Source organism: Ranitomeya imitator, chromosome 2, assembly GCF_032444005.1.
Source record: "Ranitomeya imitator isolate aRanImi1 chromosome 2, aRanImi1.pri, whole genome shotgun sequence".
Taxonomy (NCBI): domain Eukaryota; kingdom Metazoa; phylum Chordata; class Amphibia; order Anura; family Dendrobatidae; genus Ranitomeya; species Ranitomeya imitator.
The window spans coordinates 148,491,660-148,511,720 of record NC_091283.1 but is presented as its reverse complement, the minus strand read 5'-3'; the positions used below and the strand labels follow the sequence as shown (position 1 = coordinate 148,511,720).

At 44.1% G+C, this 20,061-nt stretch overlaps 1 protein-coding gene across 1 annotated transcript in view; it reads right to left on the bottom strand.

Annotated features, from left to right (window-relative positions):
• Positions 1–20,061, bottom strand: part of C5 (complement C5) — a 130,477-nt gene that overhangs the window by 49,610 nt on the left and 60,806 nt on the right. The window contains exons 28-32 of the mRNA XM_069747431.1: positions 18,174–18,351; positions 16,660–16,862; positions 16,430–16,582; positions 15,177–15,239; positions 14,856–14,934 (exon numbers count right to left, since the gene is read on the bottom strand). Coding sequence (XP_069603532.1) covers positions 14,856–14,934; positions 15,177–15,239; positions 16,430–16,582; positions 16,660–16,862; positions 18,174–18,351 — 676 coding nt within the window. The remainder of the gene's footprint in view (positions 1–14,855; positions 14,935–15,176; positions 15,240–16,429; positions 16,583–16,659; positions 16,863–18,173; positions 18,352–20,061) is intronic.

Here is a 20,061-nt window from a genome sequence, read left to right as displayed (position 1 = left end):
AGGATTTTCGGAAGTAAAGCATTTGCACATGTTCCCAAAGAAAAATGAACTAAGTGGGAATCTCATGCCAAGGAAGGCATCCTGGTAGGCTACAGTGAAACCCAGGAAGGTTATAGAATTTTACACCCAGAGACAAACAAGGTCACAATAAGTAAAGATGTAGTGTTTGATGAAAACTTCGTGTCACCCAAGTTTTATGACATTATGCCAGTAGTCCAGATGAAGCAACAACAACAATCTCAATCACAATTACAAGACAACGAAGAAAAGAATGTAGAAGTCTGGCTGGACTCTTCAACCACTGAAGGAACAACAAAAGGCCTAAGTAAACCTGAAATTAGACGGTCATCAAGATCAAACAAAGGAATACCAGCTAAACGTTTATCCTACATTGTGAAGACACTGCCTGAGTCAGAACCACAGTCATGGGATGAAATGCAGAAACTACCCGCCCATGAAAGAACAAAGTGGATCAATGCCGCGAATGAAGAAATGAACTCGCTTCATCAACTTCAAACTTGGAAACTCAATGAGTTACCACAGGATAAAAAGGCAATTAAGTGTAAATGGGTATTTAAAACCAAATATGATTCTGAAGGTAAAGTCCACAGATTTAAAGCGAGGTTGGTCGCAAAAGGATATTCTCAAAAATATGGCGAAGACTATGATGCCACTTTTTCCCCGGTCGCTAAGCAGACAACATTTAGAGCATTGTTAGCAGTAGCTGCAGTACAAAGGATGTTTGTCAGACATTTGGATATCAAAACTGCATTTTTAAATGGTGACATTGAGGAGGACTTATACATGACTCAACCTGAAGGTTATGTAAAGGAAGGTGAACAGAATCTTGTTTGCAAACTACAAAAATCTCTTTATGGTCTTAAGCAATCGGCGAGAGCATGGAACTCTAAAATGAACAAAGTCTTGTTAGAAGAAGGATTTAAAAGAGGTCAAGCGGATCCATGCCTGTACACGAGATATACAGATGGAAAATGGATGTATATTCTCTTATATGTGGACGATGTAATTGTAGTTCATCAAGAAGAAGCTGAAACTGGGAAAATTACTAAAATTTTGAACAAGCATTTTGAAACGAAAGACCTAGGAAATGTGACATATTATCTAGGAATCCACATCCAGAGAGAGGAAGATGGAAGTTTTCTTTTAAATCAAAGTGCAAAGATTAATTCAATTTTGGATCAGTTCGGAATGACGGAAGCCAAAGGTGTATCAACGCCAATGGAATCATCCTACCTGAAACTGGAAGAAGATGACCTGTTGCCTAACAATGAGAAATATCGACAGGCAGTGGGGGCACTTCTATATATATCAACTACGACTCGACCGGATATTACAACAGCAGTTGGAATATTGTGCAGATATGTGGAGAAACCGCGCCAAAAGGACTGGAATGCCGTTAAAAGAGTTCTCCAATATTTAAAAGGGACACAAAGTGTAAATTTAAAAATATCTGCAGCAGGAAATCTAAAACTCACCGGCTATGTTGGCTCAGATTGGGCTGGTGATTCGCAAGATCGTAAATCCACAAGCGGATATGTATTTAAACTTGGAGAAAGTTCAATCTCCTGGTCTAGTAGAAAACAAGTGTCTGTTGCTTTGTCATCTACAGAAGCTGAGTATGTATCCGCAGCCTATGCAAGTCAGGAGATCATTTGGCTAAGACAACTGATGGACGATCTTGGTAAACCGTTAACTCAGCCAACGGTGATATATGAGGACAACCAAGGATGCATTAAACTTGCATGCAGTGAAAAGATCAGTGCTAGAACTAAGCACATCGACGTCAGATGTCATCATCTACGTGATTTAATAGATCGTGGCGTAATTCAGTTTGTTTATTGTGAAACTGATAAAATGTTAGCTGATATTTTGACCAAGCCATTGCCACGACCTAGGTTCCAAGAATTGAGAACCACTATGGGACTGACAGAATAAGTAGTTGTTGAGTGGGGGTGTTGGCCTAATGCATATTGATCTGTATGTATTGCAACAACTATTGTTTGTTTAATATGATGTGATTTATATATCTGCATGCATGTCAACAACGTTAAAAAAAAAAAAAGTCCTCATTTACAGACAGGATGTTCCTCCTCCCCTTCCCTGTGAGCACATTTCTTGTGTGGAGCTGAAGCTGAAAGCACAGCAGATCTGTCTCTCTCAGAAACCAGATTGATCCTGTTCTCATGTTTTAAGCTGGATATTCTTAATTCTTAATAAATGAACATTCTCTGTTGCTCGTTGTGGACATCACACTGATTAACCCGCTGCTAACATATTCAAGAGGCGATAATCAATACAGGGTCTCAAGGAGCCATCCTTCTTGGCAACAACAAAAAACCTGCTCCCAATGGTGAAGAAGATGGCCGAATATGCCCCTTCTCCAAAGACTCCTTAATATAGCTCCGCATGGCGGCATGTTCTGGCACAGACAGGTTGAAAAGTCGTCCCTTAGGGAACTTACAACCTGGAATCAAGTCAATAGCACAATCACAGTCCCTGTGCGGTGGAAGGGAACTGGATTTGGGCTCATCGAATACATCCTGAAAGTCTGACAAAAACTCAGGAATTTCAGAAGAGGGGGAAGAGGAAATTGACATTAAAGGAACGTGACCATGAACCCCCTGACAACCCCAACTAGTCACAGACATAGATCTCCAATCTAACACCGGATTATGTACCTGTAACCATGGAAAACCCAGCACAATATCATCATGCAAATTATGCAACACCAGAAAACGACAATCTTCCTGATGGGCTGGCGCCATGCGCATGGTCAGCTGTGTCCAAAACTGAGGTTTATTTTTAGCCAACGGTGTAGCATCAATGCCCCTCAAAGGAATAGGGTTCTGCAAAGGCTGCAAGGGGAAACCACAACGTCTGGCAAATTCTAAGTCCATTAAGTTCAGAGCGGCGCCTGAATCCACAAATGCCATGACAGAAAATGATGATAATGAGCAGATCAAGGTCACAGATAACAGAAATTTAGGTTGTACAGTACTGATGGTAACAGAACTAGCGATTCTCTTTGTACACTTAGGGCAATCAGAAATAATATGAGCAGAATCGCAGCAGTAAAAACACAACCTATTCTGACGCCTGAATCTTTGATGTTCAGCTTTAGACAAAATCCTATCACACTGCATAGGCTCAGGGCTCCGCTCAGAGGACAACGCCATAGTGTGCACAACTCTGCGCTCGCGCAAGCACCGATCAATCTGACAGGCCAGAGACATAGAATCACTCAGACCAGCAGGCGTGGGGAACCCCACCATAACATCTTTAACGGATTCAGAAAGACCCTTTCTGAAAATTGCCGCCAAGGCATCCTCATTCCATTTAGTCAGTACAGACCATTTTCTAAATTTCTGGCAATACAATTCTGCCGCTTCTTGACCTTGACACAGGTCCAGCAAGATTTTTTCAGCTTGATCCACAGAATTAGGCTCATCATACAATAACCCCAATGCTTGAAAGAAAGAATCAACATTAAGCAAAGCAGGATTGCCAGTTTCCAGGAAAAATGCCCAATCCTGTGGGTCACCACGCAGCAGGGATATGATGATTTTAACCTGCTGAATGGGATCACCAGAAGATCGGGGTCTCAATGCAAAAAAACAGTTTACAGTTATTTTTGAAACTCAAAAATTTGGATCTGTCACCAAAGAATAAATCAGGAGTGGGAATCCGAGGTTCTAAGGCAGGAGTCTGAACAATATAATCTGAAATGCCCTGTACCCTAGCAGTAAGCTGATCCACACGAGAAACTAACTCCTGAACACTCATGTTATTACTAGGTTCCGCAGCCACCCAGAGATTAAGAGGGAGGAACAGGCTAAGGAAAAAAAATGGCTCAAAACCTTTCCTCCCTTCTTCTGAGATGCAATTAACTCATTGTTGGCCAGTTGTACTGTTATGATCTGGTGGCCTTAGAGCAGCATGAGACGTACTCTGGAGAAGGTGGTCCCTGTACTGACCGCAAACCCTGAACCTAGAAGCGTAACTAAAAGTAGCCGTGGGGGGTACCTAACACTCCCTAGACCCCTCGGCACAGCCTAAGATCTAACTACCCCTAAAGACAGAAACAGGAAACCTATCTTGCCTCAGAGAAAATCCCCAAAGGATAGACAGCCCCCCACAAATATTGACTGTGAGAGGAGAGGGAAATAACATACGCAGACATGAAATCAGGATTTAGCATAGGAGGCCATACTAGCTAAAAAGAAAGAATAGAACAGAGTACTATGCAGTCAGTATTAAAACACTAGAAAATATCCACCACAGAAAATACAAAACACCACATCTGACTAAAGACATGGAGGGTATATCTGCATCTCCAGAGACATAGCTAGGCTGCAAAAAATCCTTCACAGACAAAGCTGGACAAGACAAAAGAAAATGCACAGAACTATAAGGTCCACAGCAGGTGGACAGCAAAAACAAAGCCAGGACTTATCTTTGAAGAAAAGCACAGCGAACAGGAGAGACCAGAAGGGATGTGAATCCTCCAAAAACAATGGACAACTGGCACTGACTAAAGGATCAAGCAGGACTAAATAGCTGAGTCCAAATTGAACACACCTGATAAATGCTGCGATCCACAGACAGCAGCACTACCACTCATAACCACCGGAGTGAGCCCAAGAGCAGAATTACAGTCTAGTGCAGAACCAGCTGCAAGAATTGGAGCATCCTCAGGTAGCTCCTCAAAAGGGGACAGCCCTGCAGCCTGGAGACCGAGTCTTCGTGAGGGAAAAGCACCCACACAACAAACTAGAGTACCGGTGGGAGAAAAGCCCGTACCGAGTGAAGCGGCGGCTCGGCAACAGGGGTCCCGTTTATGAGGTCCAGCCTGAAACAGAAAAGGGGACTCCCACCCGCACACTGCACAGGAATATGTTGCGTTCATGTTTGTCTCGAGATCCTGAATCAGTCCAATTGGCTCCAGCGCCCCCACCAGCTGCATCAATGATCAATGTAGATGTGGAAGATGAGGAAGACTCCCAATCTCTACCAGGGAACCCAGAAACAGGGATGGTGCCTGAAACTACCAACGTATCGGAGGAAGCCTCGACTCCTCCCACAGCAGTTGACATCACCGCCCCTGCAGATTTAGGACGCTCTGAACGGTCGACGGCTGGTGTACCCCCTGTTCGCTACAATCAGGATGAGTTCATCTGGCAGCAGATTGTGCAAGGACTGGAAGATTGCCAACAGGAACTCCTGAAAATATCGCCCGTGGAATGGCGAGCAGAAAGAGGGGGGGAATGTAAGGAGGTAAAGCACAATGAGAGTCTGGGGGCAGTTACCTTCTCGGATCTGTGCCTGGAACCATTGAGCTGTGCTGCAGGTTCCCCAGGGGACAGACTTAGAGACTGGGACAGGAAAAAAGCAAGGCAGAGAGCGGGAAAGGCACGCACGCAAGACACAGAGCAGCGTGAGCAGAGATCACAGCAGGGTGCAGCTGCGCTCCGGTAGAGAGAAATCTCCCGCTCAGAGGACAAATACAGGGAGATTGCCCAGAAAGACTGCATCTTGGAGTACCTGAAAGCGGACTCTGCTGTGACTGGTGAGAGGCGCTTTGAGACCCATGTAGAGACATTGGCCCGTATAGAGACTGCGACCCCCTGGTACCCGCGGTATCAGTACAGAGACTGTGATTCCTGGTACAGAGACTGTGATTCCTGGTGAGAGATTTAACAGTGCAGAGCCCCTGATTCCTGCTGTGCTGTAAAGGCTAAAGACTCAGAACTTGTGCATATCACATTAACTCCTGAAACCCCAGGCAGCAGGCTCCTAGAGACTACTCAGCCCACGGACAACAGAGGAACGACAAGTGCCGCTCTTTCTCGGCGCCTACGTTGGAGAAGACGACTCTTCAAGCAAGTCCTCATCAGACTGATAAGTGTTCTTTTCTCAAAAAATCCTGCTTAATTCTGTTACACTGTTTGACTCCCATATTTTTGCACTGTTTTATTGCTAGTTATTTCCCACTGCTTCCTCCCTGCGAGGAGAACCTTATTCCTGTTATTAAACCCCTCAACTGTTGGTCTGTCTGTTCCGTGGTGACATACTCAATACCTGCATACTATTACAAAAGCACTACCCGACACTTTTACACATTTATTAACTTTAACCCCTTCATGACCGGAGGTATTTTCGTTTCAGCTTTTTCGTTTTTTGCTCCTCTTTTTTTCCAGAGCCATAATATTTTTATTTTTCGGTCAAAATGGCCGTGTGAGGGCTTGTTTTTTGCCGGACAAGTTGTACTTTTGAAGGACACCATTAGTTTTAACAAAAAGTTAAAAGTGCGGTGAAATTACAAAATTAGAGCAATTCCACAGTTGTTGTTTTTTTGTTTTTTTTTTTACCATGTTCACTAAATGTTAAAACTGACCTGCCAGTATGATTCTCCAGATCATTACGAGTTCATAGACACTTTGGGATTTTGGGCTGGGTGAGGGCTTTTTTTATTGGTTTAATTTTAATAGGGCAACCGGGGGGTGATTTGAACTTTTATATTTTTTTATTTTTTTTTATATTTTTAAAACCATTTTTAATTCACTTTTTGCATGCTTCAATAGTCTTCATAGGAGATTAGAAGGCTGCAGCTGTCTGATCGGCTCTGCTACATACCGGCAATGATCAGATTGCCTGTATGCAGCCGAAATGCTCACTTGCTATGAGCGCCGGGCGGCGATCATAGCAGTCCGGCAGTGACAACCATAGAGGTCTGCTGGAGACCTCTGGCTGTCATGCCAGCCCATCTGTGACCTGCGATCACATACCGGGGTCACCAATGGGAGGGATTTCTGGCACGCTTCCCGGAAGCGTGAGTTAAATGCTGCTTGTCAGAGATTGAAAGCAGCATTTAACAGGTTAACATCCGTGGGTGGATCGCGATTCCATCTGTGGCTGTTTGAGGCACAAAACAGCTGATATGTGCCGGAAAACATGTAGGCTCAGCGCCGGAGCCCACATCAAAGGGAGGGATTCCAACGTGGGCGTACTATTACGCCCAAACTCAGAAAGTGGTTAACAAATCAAGTATTCCAAAGGGGTCTGTCATAAATCCATCCCAGGTCCCACAATGGTCTTCAATGCTTCTACATCTGGATGATGTGTTGAGCAGTGACATAGCGACTGCCCAGCACGCCATCCAGAACACACGGACAGTAGCGTGAAAAAGCCCCTGCAGTGACAAACTATGACATCAGTAAGGTGACTTGAGTTCATCGGCTATGAACTGTGTTAACGTTACTGACGTCACCGATTGCAGTGTCACAAATTTCTCACTGCGAGCGGTGACATCAGTAAGGCTAACGCAATTCACAGCCGGTGAACTCCAGTCACCTTACTGACATCAGCGCTCAACACGTCAGGCGTATTCTCTCGTCACTGTCCGTGTGTTCCAACTGGTGTGCTGAGTGGTCGCTTATGTCATCGCTCAACACACCATCTGGATGTAGCAGAATGGGAGATCATCATGGTACATGGGATGGATTTAAGGCGGACTCCTTTGGAATATTTTTTTTGTCAATGTTAATAAATGGGTAAAAGAAAGTCGGAAAGTGCTTTGTACAAATCAAGGACTTTGTGTGTGTTTTTTTGCTTTAAACTTACAAGGTTAGTAATGAAGGTGTCTTATTGATGCCTCTCCATTGCTAACCCCTGGGCTTGATGTCAGCTGACATTACAAAGCCGACATCAACCACAAAACCATTACCCTGCTTACCAACACACCAGGGCAGGTGGGAAGAGTCCGAGGCTAAGTGCCAGAAATCTAATGGATGGGCCATTTCTGGGGTGGCTGAGGGCTGGTGTTATTAGCCTGGTAGGGGGCCTATATCAATGGCCCTTTCCCAGCCTATTAACCCCTTCATGACCCAGCCTATTTTGACCTTAATGACCTGGCCGTTTTTTGCAATTCTGACCAGTGTCCCTTTATGAGGTAATAACTCAGGAACGCGTCAATGAATCCTAGCTGTTCTGAGACTGTTTTTTTGTGACATATTGGGCTTCATGTTAGTGGTAAATTTGGGTTGATAATTTTTGCATTTATTTGTGAAAAAAATGGAAATTTGGCTAAAATTTTGAAAATTTAGCAATTTTCAAATTTTGAATTTTTATTCTGTTAAACGAGAGAGTTATGTGACAAAATAGTTAATAAATAACATTACCCACATATCTACTTTACATCAGCACAATTTTGGAAACAACATTTTTTTTTGCTGGGAAGTTATAAGGGTTAAGATTTGACCAGCGATTTCTCATTTTTACAGCAAAATTTACAAAACCATTTTTGTAGGGACCACTTCACATTTGAAGTCAGTTTGAGGGGTCTATATGGCTGAAAATACCCAAAAGTTACACCATTCTAAAAACCACCCCTCAAGCTGATCAAAACCACATTCAAGAAGTTTATTAACCCTTCAGGTGCTTCACAGCAGCAGAAGCAACATGGAAGGAAAAAATTAACATTTCACTTTTTAGTCACAAAAATGATCTTTTAGAAACAATTTTTTTATTTTCCCAAGGATAAAAAGAGAAACTGGACCCCAAAAGTTATTGTACAATTTGTCCTGAGTATGCCGATACCCCATATGTGGGGGGAACCACTGTTTGGGCGCACGACAGGGCTCGGAAGGGAAGGAGCGCCATTTGACTTTTTCAATGAAAAATTGGCTCCAATCTTTAGCGGACACCATGTCGCGGTTGTAGAGCCCCTGTGTGCCTAAACATTTGAGCTCCCCCACATGTGACCCCATTTTGGAAACTAGACCCCCTAAGGAACTTTTCTAGATGCATAGTGAGCACTTTGAACCCCAAGGTGCTTCACAAATTGATCAGTAAAAATGAAAAAGTACTTTTTTTTCACAAAAAAATTTCTTTTAGCCTCAATTTGTTCATTTCCACATGGGCAACAGGATAAAATTGATCCTAAAATGTGTTGGGCAATTTCTCCTGAGTACACCGATACCTCATATGTGGTCACAAACCACTGTTTGTGCACCCAGCAAGGCTTGGAAGGGAAGGAGCGCCGTTTGACTTTTTGAATGAAAAATTAGCTCCAATCATTAGCGGACACCATGTCGCGTTTGGAGAGCCCCTGCCCCTGTGTGCCTAAACATTTGAGCTCCCCCACATGTGACCCCATTTTAGAAACTAGACCTCCCATGGAACTAATCTAGATGTGCGGTGACCACTTTAACCCCCCAAATGCTTCACAGAAGTTTATAAAGCAGAGCCGTGAAAATAAAAAATCATTTTTCTTTCCTCAAAAATTATTTTTTAGCCCACAATTTTTTATTTTCACAAGAGTAACAGGAAAAATTGGACCCCAAAAGTTGCTGTCCAGTTTGTCCTGAGTACGCTGATACCCCATATGTGGGGGGGAACCACTGTTTGGGCACACGTCGGGGCTCAGAAGGGAAGTAGTGACGATTTGGAATGCAGACTTTGATGGAATGGTCTGCGGGCATCATGTTACGTTTGCAGAGCCCCTGATGTGCCTAAACAGTAGAAACCCCCCACAAGTGACCCCATTTTGAAAACTAGAAATGTGGTGAGCACTTTGAACCCCCAAGTGCTTCACAGAAGTTTACAACGCAGAGCCGTGAAAATAAAGAAATCATTTTTCTTTCTTCAAAAATGATTTTTAGCAAGCATTTTTTTAATTTCACAAGGGTAACAAGAGAAATTGGACCCCAACAGTTGTTGCCCAGTTTGTGCCGAGTATGCTGGTACCACATATGTGGGGGTAAACCACTGTTTGGGCGCACGTCGGGGCTCGGAAGGGAGGGAGCACCATTTGACTTTTTGAACACAAGATTGGCTGGAATCAATGGTGGCGCCATGTTGCGTTTGGAGACCCCTGATGTGCCTAAACAGTGGAAACCCCTCAATACTAACCCCAACACACCCCTAACCCTAATCGCAACTCTACCCATAACCCTAATCACAACCCTAACCCCAACACACCCCTAACCACAACCCTAACCCCAACACACCCCTAACCATAACCCTAACCACAAGCCTAATCTTAGCCCTAATTCCAACCCTAAAGATATGTGCCCACGTTGCGGATTCGTGTGAGATTTTTCCGCACCATTTTTGAAAAATCCGCAGGTAAAAGGCACTGCGTTTTACCTGCGGATTTACCGCGGATTTCCAGTGTTTTTTGTGCAGATTTCACCTGCAGATTCCTATTGAGGAACAGGTGTAAAACGCTGCGGAATCCGCGCAAAGAATTGTCATGCTGCGGAAAATACAACACAGCGTTTCCGCGTTGTATTTTCCGCACCATGGGCACAGCGGATTTGGTTTTCCATAGGTTTACATGGAACTGTAAACCTGATGGAACACGGCTACGAATCCGCAGCGGCCAATCCGCACTGGCAGATCAGTGTTTCCAGCCATGGCCGATGATATTGCAGCTTCGGCCATGGCTGGATTATAATATTTCACCACTTTTCATAGGTGAAATATTACAAATTGCTCTGATTGGCTGTTGCACTTTCAACAGCTAGTCAGAGCGATCTTTGCCACGTGGGGGCAAAGCCACCCCCCGGGCTTCAGTAGCACTCCCCCTGTCCCTGCAGATCGGTGAAATTGGAGTTAACCCTTTCACCCGATCTGCAGGGACGCGATCATTCTGTGACACAGCATATGCGTCACAGGTCAGATTGGCACCGACTTTCATGACGCATACGCTGTGTCACAGGTCGGGAAGGGGTTAACCCATTAACCCCCAAGGGTGGTTTGCATGTTTAATGACCAGGCCAATTTTTACTATTCTGACCACTGTCCCTTTATGAGGCTATAACTCTGGAACGCTTCAACGGATCCTGATGATTCTAACATGTTTTCTCGCGATATATTGTACTTCATGATAGTGGTAAAATTTCTTTGATATTACCTGCGTTTATTTGTGAAAAAAATGGAAATTTGGCCAAAATTTTGAAAATTTTGCAATTTTCCAACTTTGAATTTTTATGCCCTTAAATCACAGAGATATGTCACACAAAATACTTAATAAGTAACATTTCCCACATTTCTACTTTACATCATCACAATTTTGGAACCCACATTTTTTTTGTTAGGGACTTATAAGGGTTAAAAGTTGACCAGCAATTTCTCATTTTTACAACACCAATTGTTTTAAAGACCACATCACATTTGAAGTCACTTTGAGGTGTCTAAATGATAGAATGGTGTCACACTTGGGTATTTTCTAAAAACTGCACATCTCAAGGTGCTCAAAACCACATTCAAGAAGTTTATTAACCCTTCAGGTGTTTCACAAGAATTTTTGGAATGCTTAAAAAAAAATTAACATTTAACTTTTTTTTCACAAAAAATTTACTTCAGCTCCAATTTGTTTTATTTTACCAAGGGTAACAGGAGAAATTGGACCCCAAAAGTTGTTGTAAAATTTGTCCTGAGTACGCTGATACCCCACATGTGGGGGTAAACCACTGTTTGGGCACATGGCAGAGCTCGGAAGGGAAGGAGCGCCATTTGACTTTTCAATGCAAAATTGACTGGAATTGAGATGGGACGCCATGTTGCGTTTGGAGAGCCCCTGATGTGCCTAAACATTGAAACCCCCCAGAAGTGACACCATTTTGGAAAGTAGACCCCCTAAGGAACTTATCTAGATGTGTGGTGAGCGCTTTGAGCCACCAAGTGCTTCACAGAAGTTTATAATGTAGAGCCGTAAAAATAAATCATATGTTTTCACAAAAATGATCTTTTCGCCCCCAATTTTTTATTTTCCCAAGGGTAACCGGAGAACTTGGACCCCAAAAGCTGTTGTCCAATTTGTCCTGAGTATGCTGACACCCCATATGTGGGGGGAAACCACCGTTTGTGCACATGACAGAGCTCGAAAGGGAAGGAGCTCCGTTTGGAATGCAGACTTAGATGGAATGGTCTGCAGGCCTCACATTGCATTTGCAGAGCCCCTGATGCACCTAAACAGTAGAAACCCCCACAAGTGACCCCCCAAGGAACTAGACCCCCCAAGGAACTTATCTAGATGTGTTGTGAGAACTTTGAACCCCCAAGTGTTTCACTACAGTTTATAACGCAGAGCCGTGAAAATAAAACATCTTTTTTTTTTCCACAAGAATTATTTTTTAGCCCCCGGTTTTGTATTTTCCCAAGGGTAACAGGAGAAATTGGACCCCAAAAGTTGTTGTCCAATTTGTCCTGAGTACGCTGATACCTCATACGTTTGGGTAAACCCCTGTTTGGGTGCATGGGAGAGCTGGGAAGGGAAGGAGCAGTGTTTTACTTTTTCAACGCAGAAATGGCTGGAATTGAGATCGGACGCCATATCGCGTTTGGAGAGCCCCTGATGTGCCTAAACAGTGGAATCCCCCAAATTCTAACTGAAACCCTAACCCAAACACACCCCTAACCCTAATCCCAACCCTAATCCCAACCATAAATGTAATCCAAACACTAACTTTAACCCCAACCCTAACTTTAGCCCCAACCCTAACCCCAACCCTAATTGTAACCCTAACCCTAACTTTAGCCCCAACCCTAACTTTAGCCTCAACCATAACCAAAACTTTAGCCCCACCTCTAACCCTATTAGGAAAATGGAAATAAATACGTTTTTTAAAATTTTATTATTTTTCCCTAACTAAGGGGGTGATGAAGGGGAGGTTGATTTACTTTTATAGTGGGTTTTTTAGCGCATTTTTATGATTGGCAGCCGTCACACACAAAAAGACGCTTTTTATTGCAAAAAATAGTTTTTGCGTCTCCACATTTTGAGAGCTATAAGTTTTCCATATTTTGGTCCACAGAGTCATGTGAGGTCTTGTTTTTTGCGGGACGAGTTGACGTTTTTTTTATTGCTACCATTTTTGGGCACGTGACATTTTTTGATCGCTTTTTATTCCGATTTTTGTGAGGTAGAATTAACAAAAACCAGCTAATCAAGAATTTCTTTTGGGGGGGCGCTTATACAGTTCCACGTTTGATAAATTGATAAAGCCGTTTTATTCTTCAGGTCAGAACAATTACAGCGATACCTCATTTATATAATTTTTTATGTGTTGGCGCTTTTATACGATAAAAACTATATAAAAAATAATTATTTTTGCATCGCTTTATTCTGAGGATTATAACTTTTTCATTTTTTCGTTAATGACGCTGTATGTCGGCTCGTTTTTTGCAGGACAAGATGACATTTTCAACAATACCATGGTTATTTATATCCGTCTTTTTGATCGCGTGTTATTCCACTTTTTGGAGGTATAATAAAGCGTCGTTTTTTGCTTCTTTTTTTTACGGTGTTCACTGAAGAGGTTAACTAGTGGGACAGTTTTATAGGTCGGGTCGTTATGGACGCAGCGATACTAAATATGTGTACTTTTTTATTATTTAGATAAAGAAATGTATTTATTGGAACAATATTTTATTTTCTTTATTTAGGATTTTTTTATTTGTTGTTTTTACACATGTAAATATATATATTTTTTTTACTTTTTTACATTGCCCCGGGGAGGACATCACATTATAGTGACAGATCACTTTGCTGTGCACTGTGTCAGATCAGCGATCTGACAGGCACTGCAGGGAGGCTTCCCGGCCCCTGCTCTGAGCAGGCACTTGAAAGCCACCTCCCTGCAGGACCCGGATGCAGCCCCGCAGCCATTTTGGATCCAGGCCTGCAGGGAGGAGGAGGTAGGAGACCCTCGGAGCAATGCGATCACATCGCGTTGCACCGAGGGTCTCGGAAGCACGCAGGGAGCCCCCTCCCTGCGCGATGCTTCTCTATGCCGCCAGAACGCTGCGATCATGTTTGATCGCAGTATTCTGGGGGTTAATGTGCCGGATGTTAGCTGTAATAATCAGCTGACACCCGGCGGCCGATCGCCTATGACGTACTATCCCGTCTCTGTGAATTAATTCCCAGGTCACCTCGAAGGGATAGTACGTCATATGGGATAAAGGGGTTAATATCAGCCCACAGCTGTTTGTTTAACCTTTGCTGGTTATTAAATATAGGGGCCACCCCACATTTTTTTGCATCCCCTATTTAATAACCAGCAAAGGCTACGCAGACTGCTGTAAGCTGTTAATAACACGCTGGGAAGATCCATGGATATTGGCCCCTTCCCAGACTATTAAGAACAGCTCTCAGCTGTCTGCTTTCCCTCAGCAGGTTATTAAAAATGAGAGACCCCACACAAATTTTTTTCTGTATTTATTTACTCTACACACACTGCACTAATTATATATGTCACTGACATCTTTCTATATATTCAGATAGTTCACACTATTTACTGTACTTGGCTGAAGAAATGTTGGGTTTCCTATGAGATCGGTGTGTAAAAATTGGACAGCACACGTAATTTTTTTCTCTCACCTCATCCGATACATGCGGCCACTTTCAGGATGCTGCAATTTTTTTCTCAGGCCAATTATTTGTGATTTTGTTTCTCATTTCTGAACTCATAATTATTCAATAACATTAGTCAGAGTGCAATGCAATTTATCAGATTGCACTCGTCCCACTTTAAATGCAGATGAATATGAGCCCTAATATCTCTTTCCATATAGATGTAAAGAGTTATAACAACTGCAGGTTTGTTACAATTGCGTCCAGTCCAGACTATCCTTGGTTCTTATACATCCTGGACTCAAGACTGATTATTATAACAAAAGGTTAATGTAGCGGCGGCCAGTACAGTCCCAGCAGTGATTGTGTTATGCTGCCCCTGCAGGCAGAGAGCAGTACTGCAGGGAGGGAGTTGTCCACATGCTACTCACGTGACACAATGGTGCATCTGATCGTCACACATGTTGATACTTACATGGGTCTTTCTTCTGAATGCGCAGGTCAAATTTGCATTTGTCCTGTTGGGGGGTAATGATGTGAAACACAGTCTGCACCTGCAAAAGCACACAATATAGGACGGCATTACTAGCATCACTGCTCTGCGGGGGAGGAGCTGCAGGATCATATGACAGTATGCTAAGAGAGGAGGAGCTCCAATGCATCTTCTTGTCATTGTCGCCTGCAGCAAGAGACATGAGCCGTGTCAAGCCCAGTGCTGCACTGAAGCCTCATAGACGCCATTACTAACTGATACAAGATGATGTCATCAGTAAATGCCCCCTCCTGCTGTACGTACGCTTCCTGTAGCGATGCCTCGGACACTCCTCGTACTGACTGTAAGATCTTCTAAAATTGGAACCTAGCAACAACAAAAAATAAATAAAAGGGTCATTGTCAGAAATATGCAATGGTGGCTCCTGTGCACACACTGCACCAGAAGGGAGGATCACTCATCACTATTCATCATGAAGAGGAAACCTCTCTCTATCTCCCCAAATGGAACACAGCAGTGACTGCAGCTCTGGAGGTGACTGGAGCATAAGACGTGATGTAACAGAATGACCACAGCTGTGGATTTGCCTGGAGGATAATACACCATGTAACAGCAGAACAGTGACTGCAGCTCTGGATGTGACTGGAGGATAAGACATGCTGTAACAGCAGAATAGTGACTGCAGCTCTGGGGGATAAGACAATATAGTGACTGCAGCTCTGGAGGTGACTGGAGGATAAGGCTATGTTCACACATTGCGGTTTTTACCGCGGAACCGCGGCGATTTTGCAGCTATACAGTAACATGTAAACCCTATGGAAACCGCAAACCGCTGTGCACATGCGGTAACGCAGCGGTTTACAACCCGCAGCATGTCACTTCTTTGTGCAGAATCGCAGCGATTCTGCACCCATAGAAATGCATTGATCTGCTTACTTCCCGCATGGGGCTGTTCACACCATGCGGGAAGTAAGCGGATAATGTGCGGGTTATACCCAGGGTGGAGGAGAGGAGACTCTCCTCCAGGCCCCGGGAACCATATTTGAGTAAAAAAAAAAGAATTAAAATAAAAAATCATGATATACTCACCTCTCAGCGCTGCACGCGGCCGTCCGGTCTCAGGTTTGCTATGCGACCAGGACCTGCGGTGACGTCGCGGTCACATGACCGTGACGTCACGAAGGTCCTTCTCGCACAGCATCTTTGGAACCGGACCGCCGCCTGCAGCGCCGAGGAGATCGGGACGTCAGAGGGTGAGTATATCGTTATTTTATTATTTTTAACATTACTATTGATGCTGCATATTGCTGCATATGCAGCATCAATAGTAGGGGTAAAATCCCGCAGCGGAACCCGCAGGACAAATCGCGATAAATCTGCAGGGATAACTGCACCGGGTTTGCCCTGCAGATTTATCAAATCTGCTGCGGGAGAACCCGCAGGGACAGGACACTATGTGTGAACATAGCCTTAGATGTGATGGAACAGCAGAATAGTGACTGCAGCCTGGAGGATAAGACCCCTGTCTGGCAGACCTGTGGCATGGGGTGTGTTACCTCCACAGGCCTGGTGAAGGGCTGCTGCTCGGTCAGGTGGTAATTCTGGAAGTCGCCAGATTTCTTGTATGAGACTTTGACATCCATGTTGAGGGTCAGTTTCTCATCCAGGATTGCGACTTCTGTTAGGGCTTCTAGCGCTATGATCGTGTCCTGGAAACAGAGGGTTAGACTGTGTCAATTTTGGGAATACAGTGGCGTGACCGCACAGCTCAGGGTGATGCCATCACCTGGGTGGAGAAGAATCCGCCGCCGTATCTCTGCTGCTCCTTCAGCCAGCGCAGCACCGGCTTGGCGTACTCTTTATCAGCGGTTTTCAAGATGGTCAGTAGCGCGTAGGCCGTTGTCTCCACCATCTTTGCCGTCTCGGAGCTTGGCTCAGTCATGTCAAATTTCTTCATCGTATCTTTCCAATATCGATAAACCGGAGAACCTGTGAGGAGACCCAACCGTCACAAACTCAGCCCTGCAGAGCCACATGACAGCGCTGAGGCGGTGCTTGGGACAGTTCTGACAGGTCATCAGTCTAATACCCCCAATAGACTTTTTACAATATCTCTGCTTGCTGTTAGTAACTGGAAAAAGGCTGAAAACTCATCCTGCTCACACAGCTGAGGGTTTGTCTTATCTGTGAGGTAACTGGCCTTTCACCTGTTATTAACTATCAGAACAGGAGACATGAACTGCTGCTGAGCTCACAGAGCATTGTCTGCACTGAAACACTTATCAGGACAGGAGACATGAACTGCTGCTGAGCTCTCAGAGCATTGTCTGCACTGACACACTTATCAGGACAGGAGACATGAACTGCTGCTGAGCTCACAGAGCATTGTCTGCACTGACACACTTATCAGGACAGGAGACATGGGCTGCTGCTGAGCTCACAGAGGATTGTCTGCAGTGACACGCCAACTATCAGGACAGGAGACATGGTCTGCTACTGAACTCACAGAGGATTGCACTGACACACCAACTATCAAGACAGGAGACATGGTCTGTTGCTGAGCTCACAGAGGATTGTCTGCACTGACACACACCAACTATCAGGACAGGAAACATGAGCTGCTGAGCTCACAGAGGATTGTCTGCACTGACACACCAACTATCAAGACAGGAGACATGGTCTGCTGCTGAGCTCACAGAGGATTGTCTGCACTGACACACAAACTATCAGGACAGGAGACATGGGCTGCTGCTGAGCTCACAAAGGTTTTTCTGAACTGACACACACGAACTATCAGGACAGGAGATATGGGCTGCTGTTGAGCTCATAGAGGATAGTCGGTACTGACAAACACCAACTATCAGGACAGGAGAGACATGGGCTGCTGCTGAGCTTACAGAGGATTGTCTGCACCGACACACAGCAACTATCAGAACAGGAGAGACATGGGCTGCTGCTGAACTCACAGAGCATTGCCTGCACTGTCACACTTATCAGCTATCAGGACAGGAGACATGGGCTGCTGCTGAACTCACAGAGGATTGTCTGCATGATACAAGTAGAGATATGCTGGGCCTTCTCTGCTGCCGCTGAGCGCACCCTCGCGTCTTATTGTACATCTGCAGTCAACTCCATATAGAAGGTAGAGAAGCAGCTCCAGGACAGGCCTGGTAGCTGCAGATCCCCTGATAGAATATACTATGAAGAATGGTTAAATCTCTCCTAACGATCCTGCGCACCCCTGAAGTCCAGATAGTTATCACATAGCAGAGCGCCCCCTTCAGACCGCCCTTCACTTACCAACCCCCTTACTGTAGGCTTCACTCTTCAACTTTCCAAGAGTGTAACTTTTACTCTGCAGTGTGGCCTCGGATATGGCTAGGGCGTAGGCGGTGACTGCCAGCGTGAAGGTGCTCTGCGCATTACTTGCGTGTCTGGATAGATAATCTATAGCGAGGTTCAACTTGCTTTCCACTTTCTGCACAACAGAGAAGATGGTGTGTTCAGTGTATATAGCTAGTATATAGTGGATACTCAGTGTATATAGTGGGTATACAGTACAGTGTTTATAGTATGTATATGCTGTGCATACATTGTACAGTTAGTCCTCGGGTTACAACGGTCTCGAGTTACATCGTTTCGTGGTTACAACGCTTTATACGACGCATCATTCCGACTTACACGGTTTTGTGTCGTAAGTCGAACTACATGCAACTACGTGCAGCATCGGAAGAATAGAGTCCAGTACTGTAGACTGTACCTGGTTACACGAGGAAAACGAGTCTCCTGCACGTCATAACACCCTAATTATGTGTTAGGATAGGTGTTTGGCTAGGCTAAGTGTTTGCAGTACTGTACTGTTATTATGGTACAGTACTGTATGAATGTATGGTCCGACTTACATCGAAATTCGGTTTACAATGCTGCGTAAGAATGGATCAACGGCGTAAGTCGAGGACTACCTGTATATAGCATTTGTACAGTGTACATAGCGTGTGTGTGTAGTGTTTATAGTGTACAGTGTATATAATAGTGTATAGAAGTGTATATAGTGAACATATAGTGGATACTCCGTGTATACAACGGGTATATAATAGAGTATAAAGCGTGTACAGTGAATATAATAGTGTGTACATTTTATATAGTGTACCACAAAATGAGGGTAAGTGATTGAACCACCACAAAACGAGTATAATCCCAAAAAATATTAAGCTTTATTAGACATACATAAAATGTTAAAAGTCTGCTAGAAATAAAATAACGGGCCAAGGTAACCTGCACATGCAGTTAATAATTTAGACCAAGCTACAAATAAGCAATCAATCTATAAGAGCCAAAAGTGAAGAATTGCAATAGGATTAAAGTGCACAGTGCTAATACAAAGAAAACAAATATAAAAAAAAATGTAAAAAAACATATAAAGTATCCTTTTTGTTATAAATAAAGCCTGAGTGTGAGATCTTTTTGAATACCTGGAGTGGACCCGCAGATCCACGACAACGAGCCTACTGTGACTCGATGCTCCGCCGAAACCATTCCCCCCCCCACAGCCAGAGCTCATATATCCAGACTATAAGACGCACCCCCCATTTTCCTCCACATTTGGGGAGGAAAAAAGTGAGTCTTATAGTCTGAAAAATATTTATTTCCTTTCTGTGTATTGGAACAACACAAAAAAACAAAGAACAAAAGGTAAACTGGACATAATTTCACACAAAACCCCCAAAATGGACCAGACAAAATTGTTGGCACCCTCAACTTAATATTTGGTTGCACAACTTTTGGAATAAATAACTGCAATCACTTCCTATAACCATTGTGATGCAGTGACCCGTTACAGCTAGGGGTCGCTATGTGGGCTCCTCAGGATACGCATGGAGATGTAAGTGGGTTCGTGAAACAGGGTCCGGCATGATTGTAAATGGCCGGTATGTGTCGCAGATGGAGTCTGCGCTGTAAGCCAGTATTGTTGTTCTGGGACCTGTAGTTCCACAAGTGTTTATGTTTGTGTAGTTTTAAAGGGAGGCTTACAGGGTTAGTCGGAGAGTTGGGCATGTCTGACTAAACACACACACACACCGCCCACCTATGGGGGTGGTTACAGCTTCATAATGTGACCAGGGTGTTGGTCACGTTGTTCTGAGTGCATGGACCTGAATGGTTCATATCTGTAAGGTCATGTGAGAGG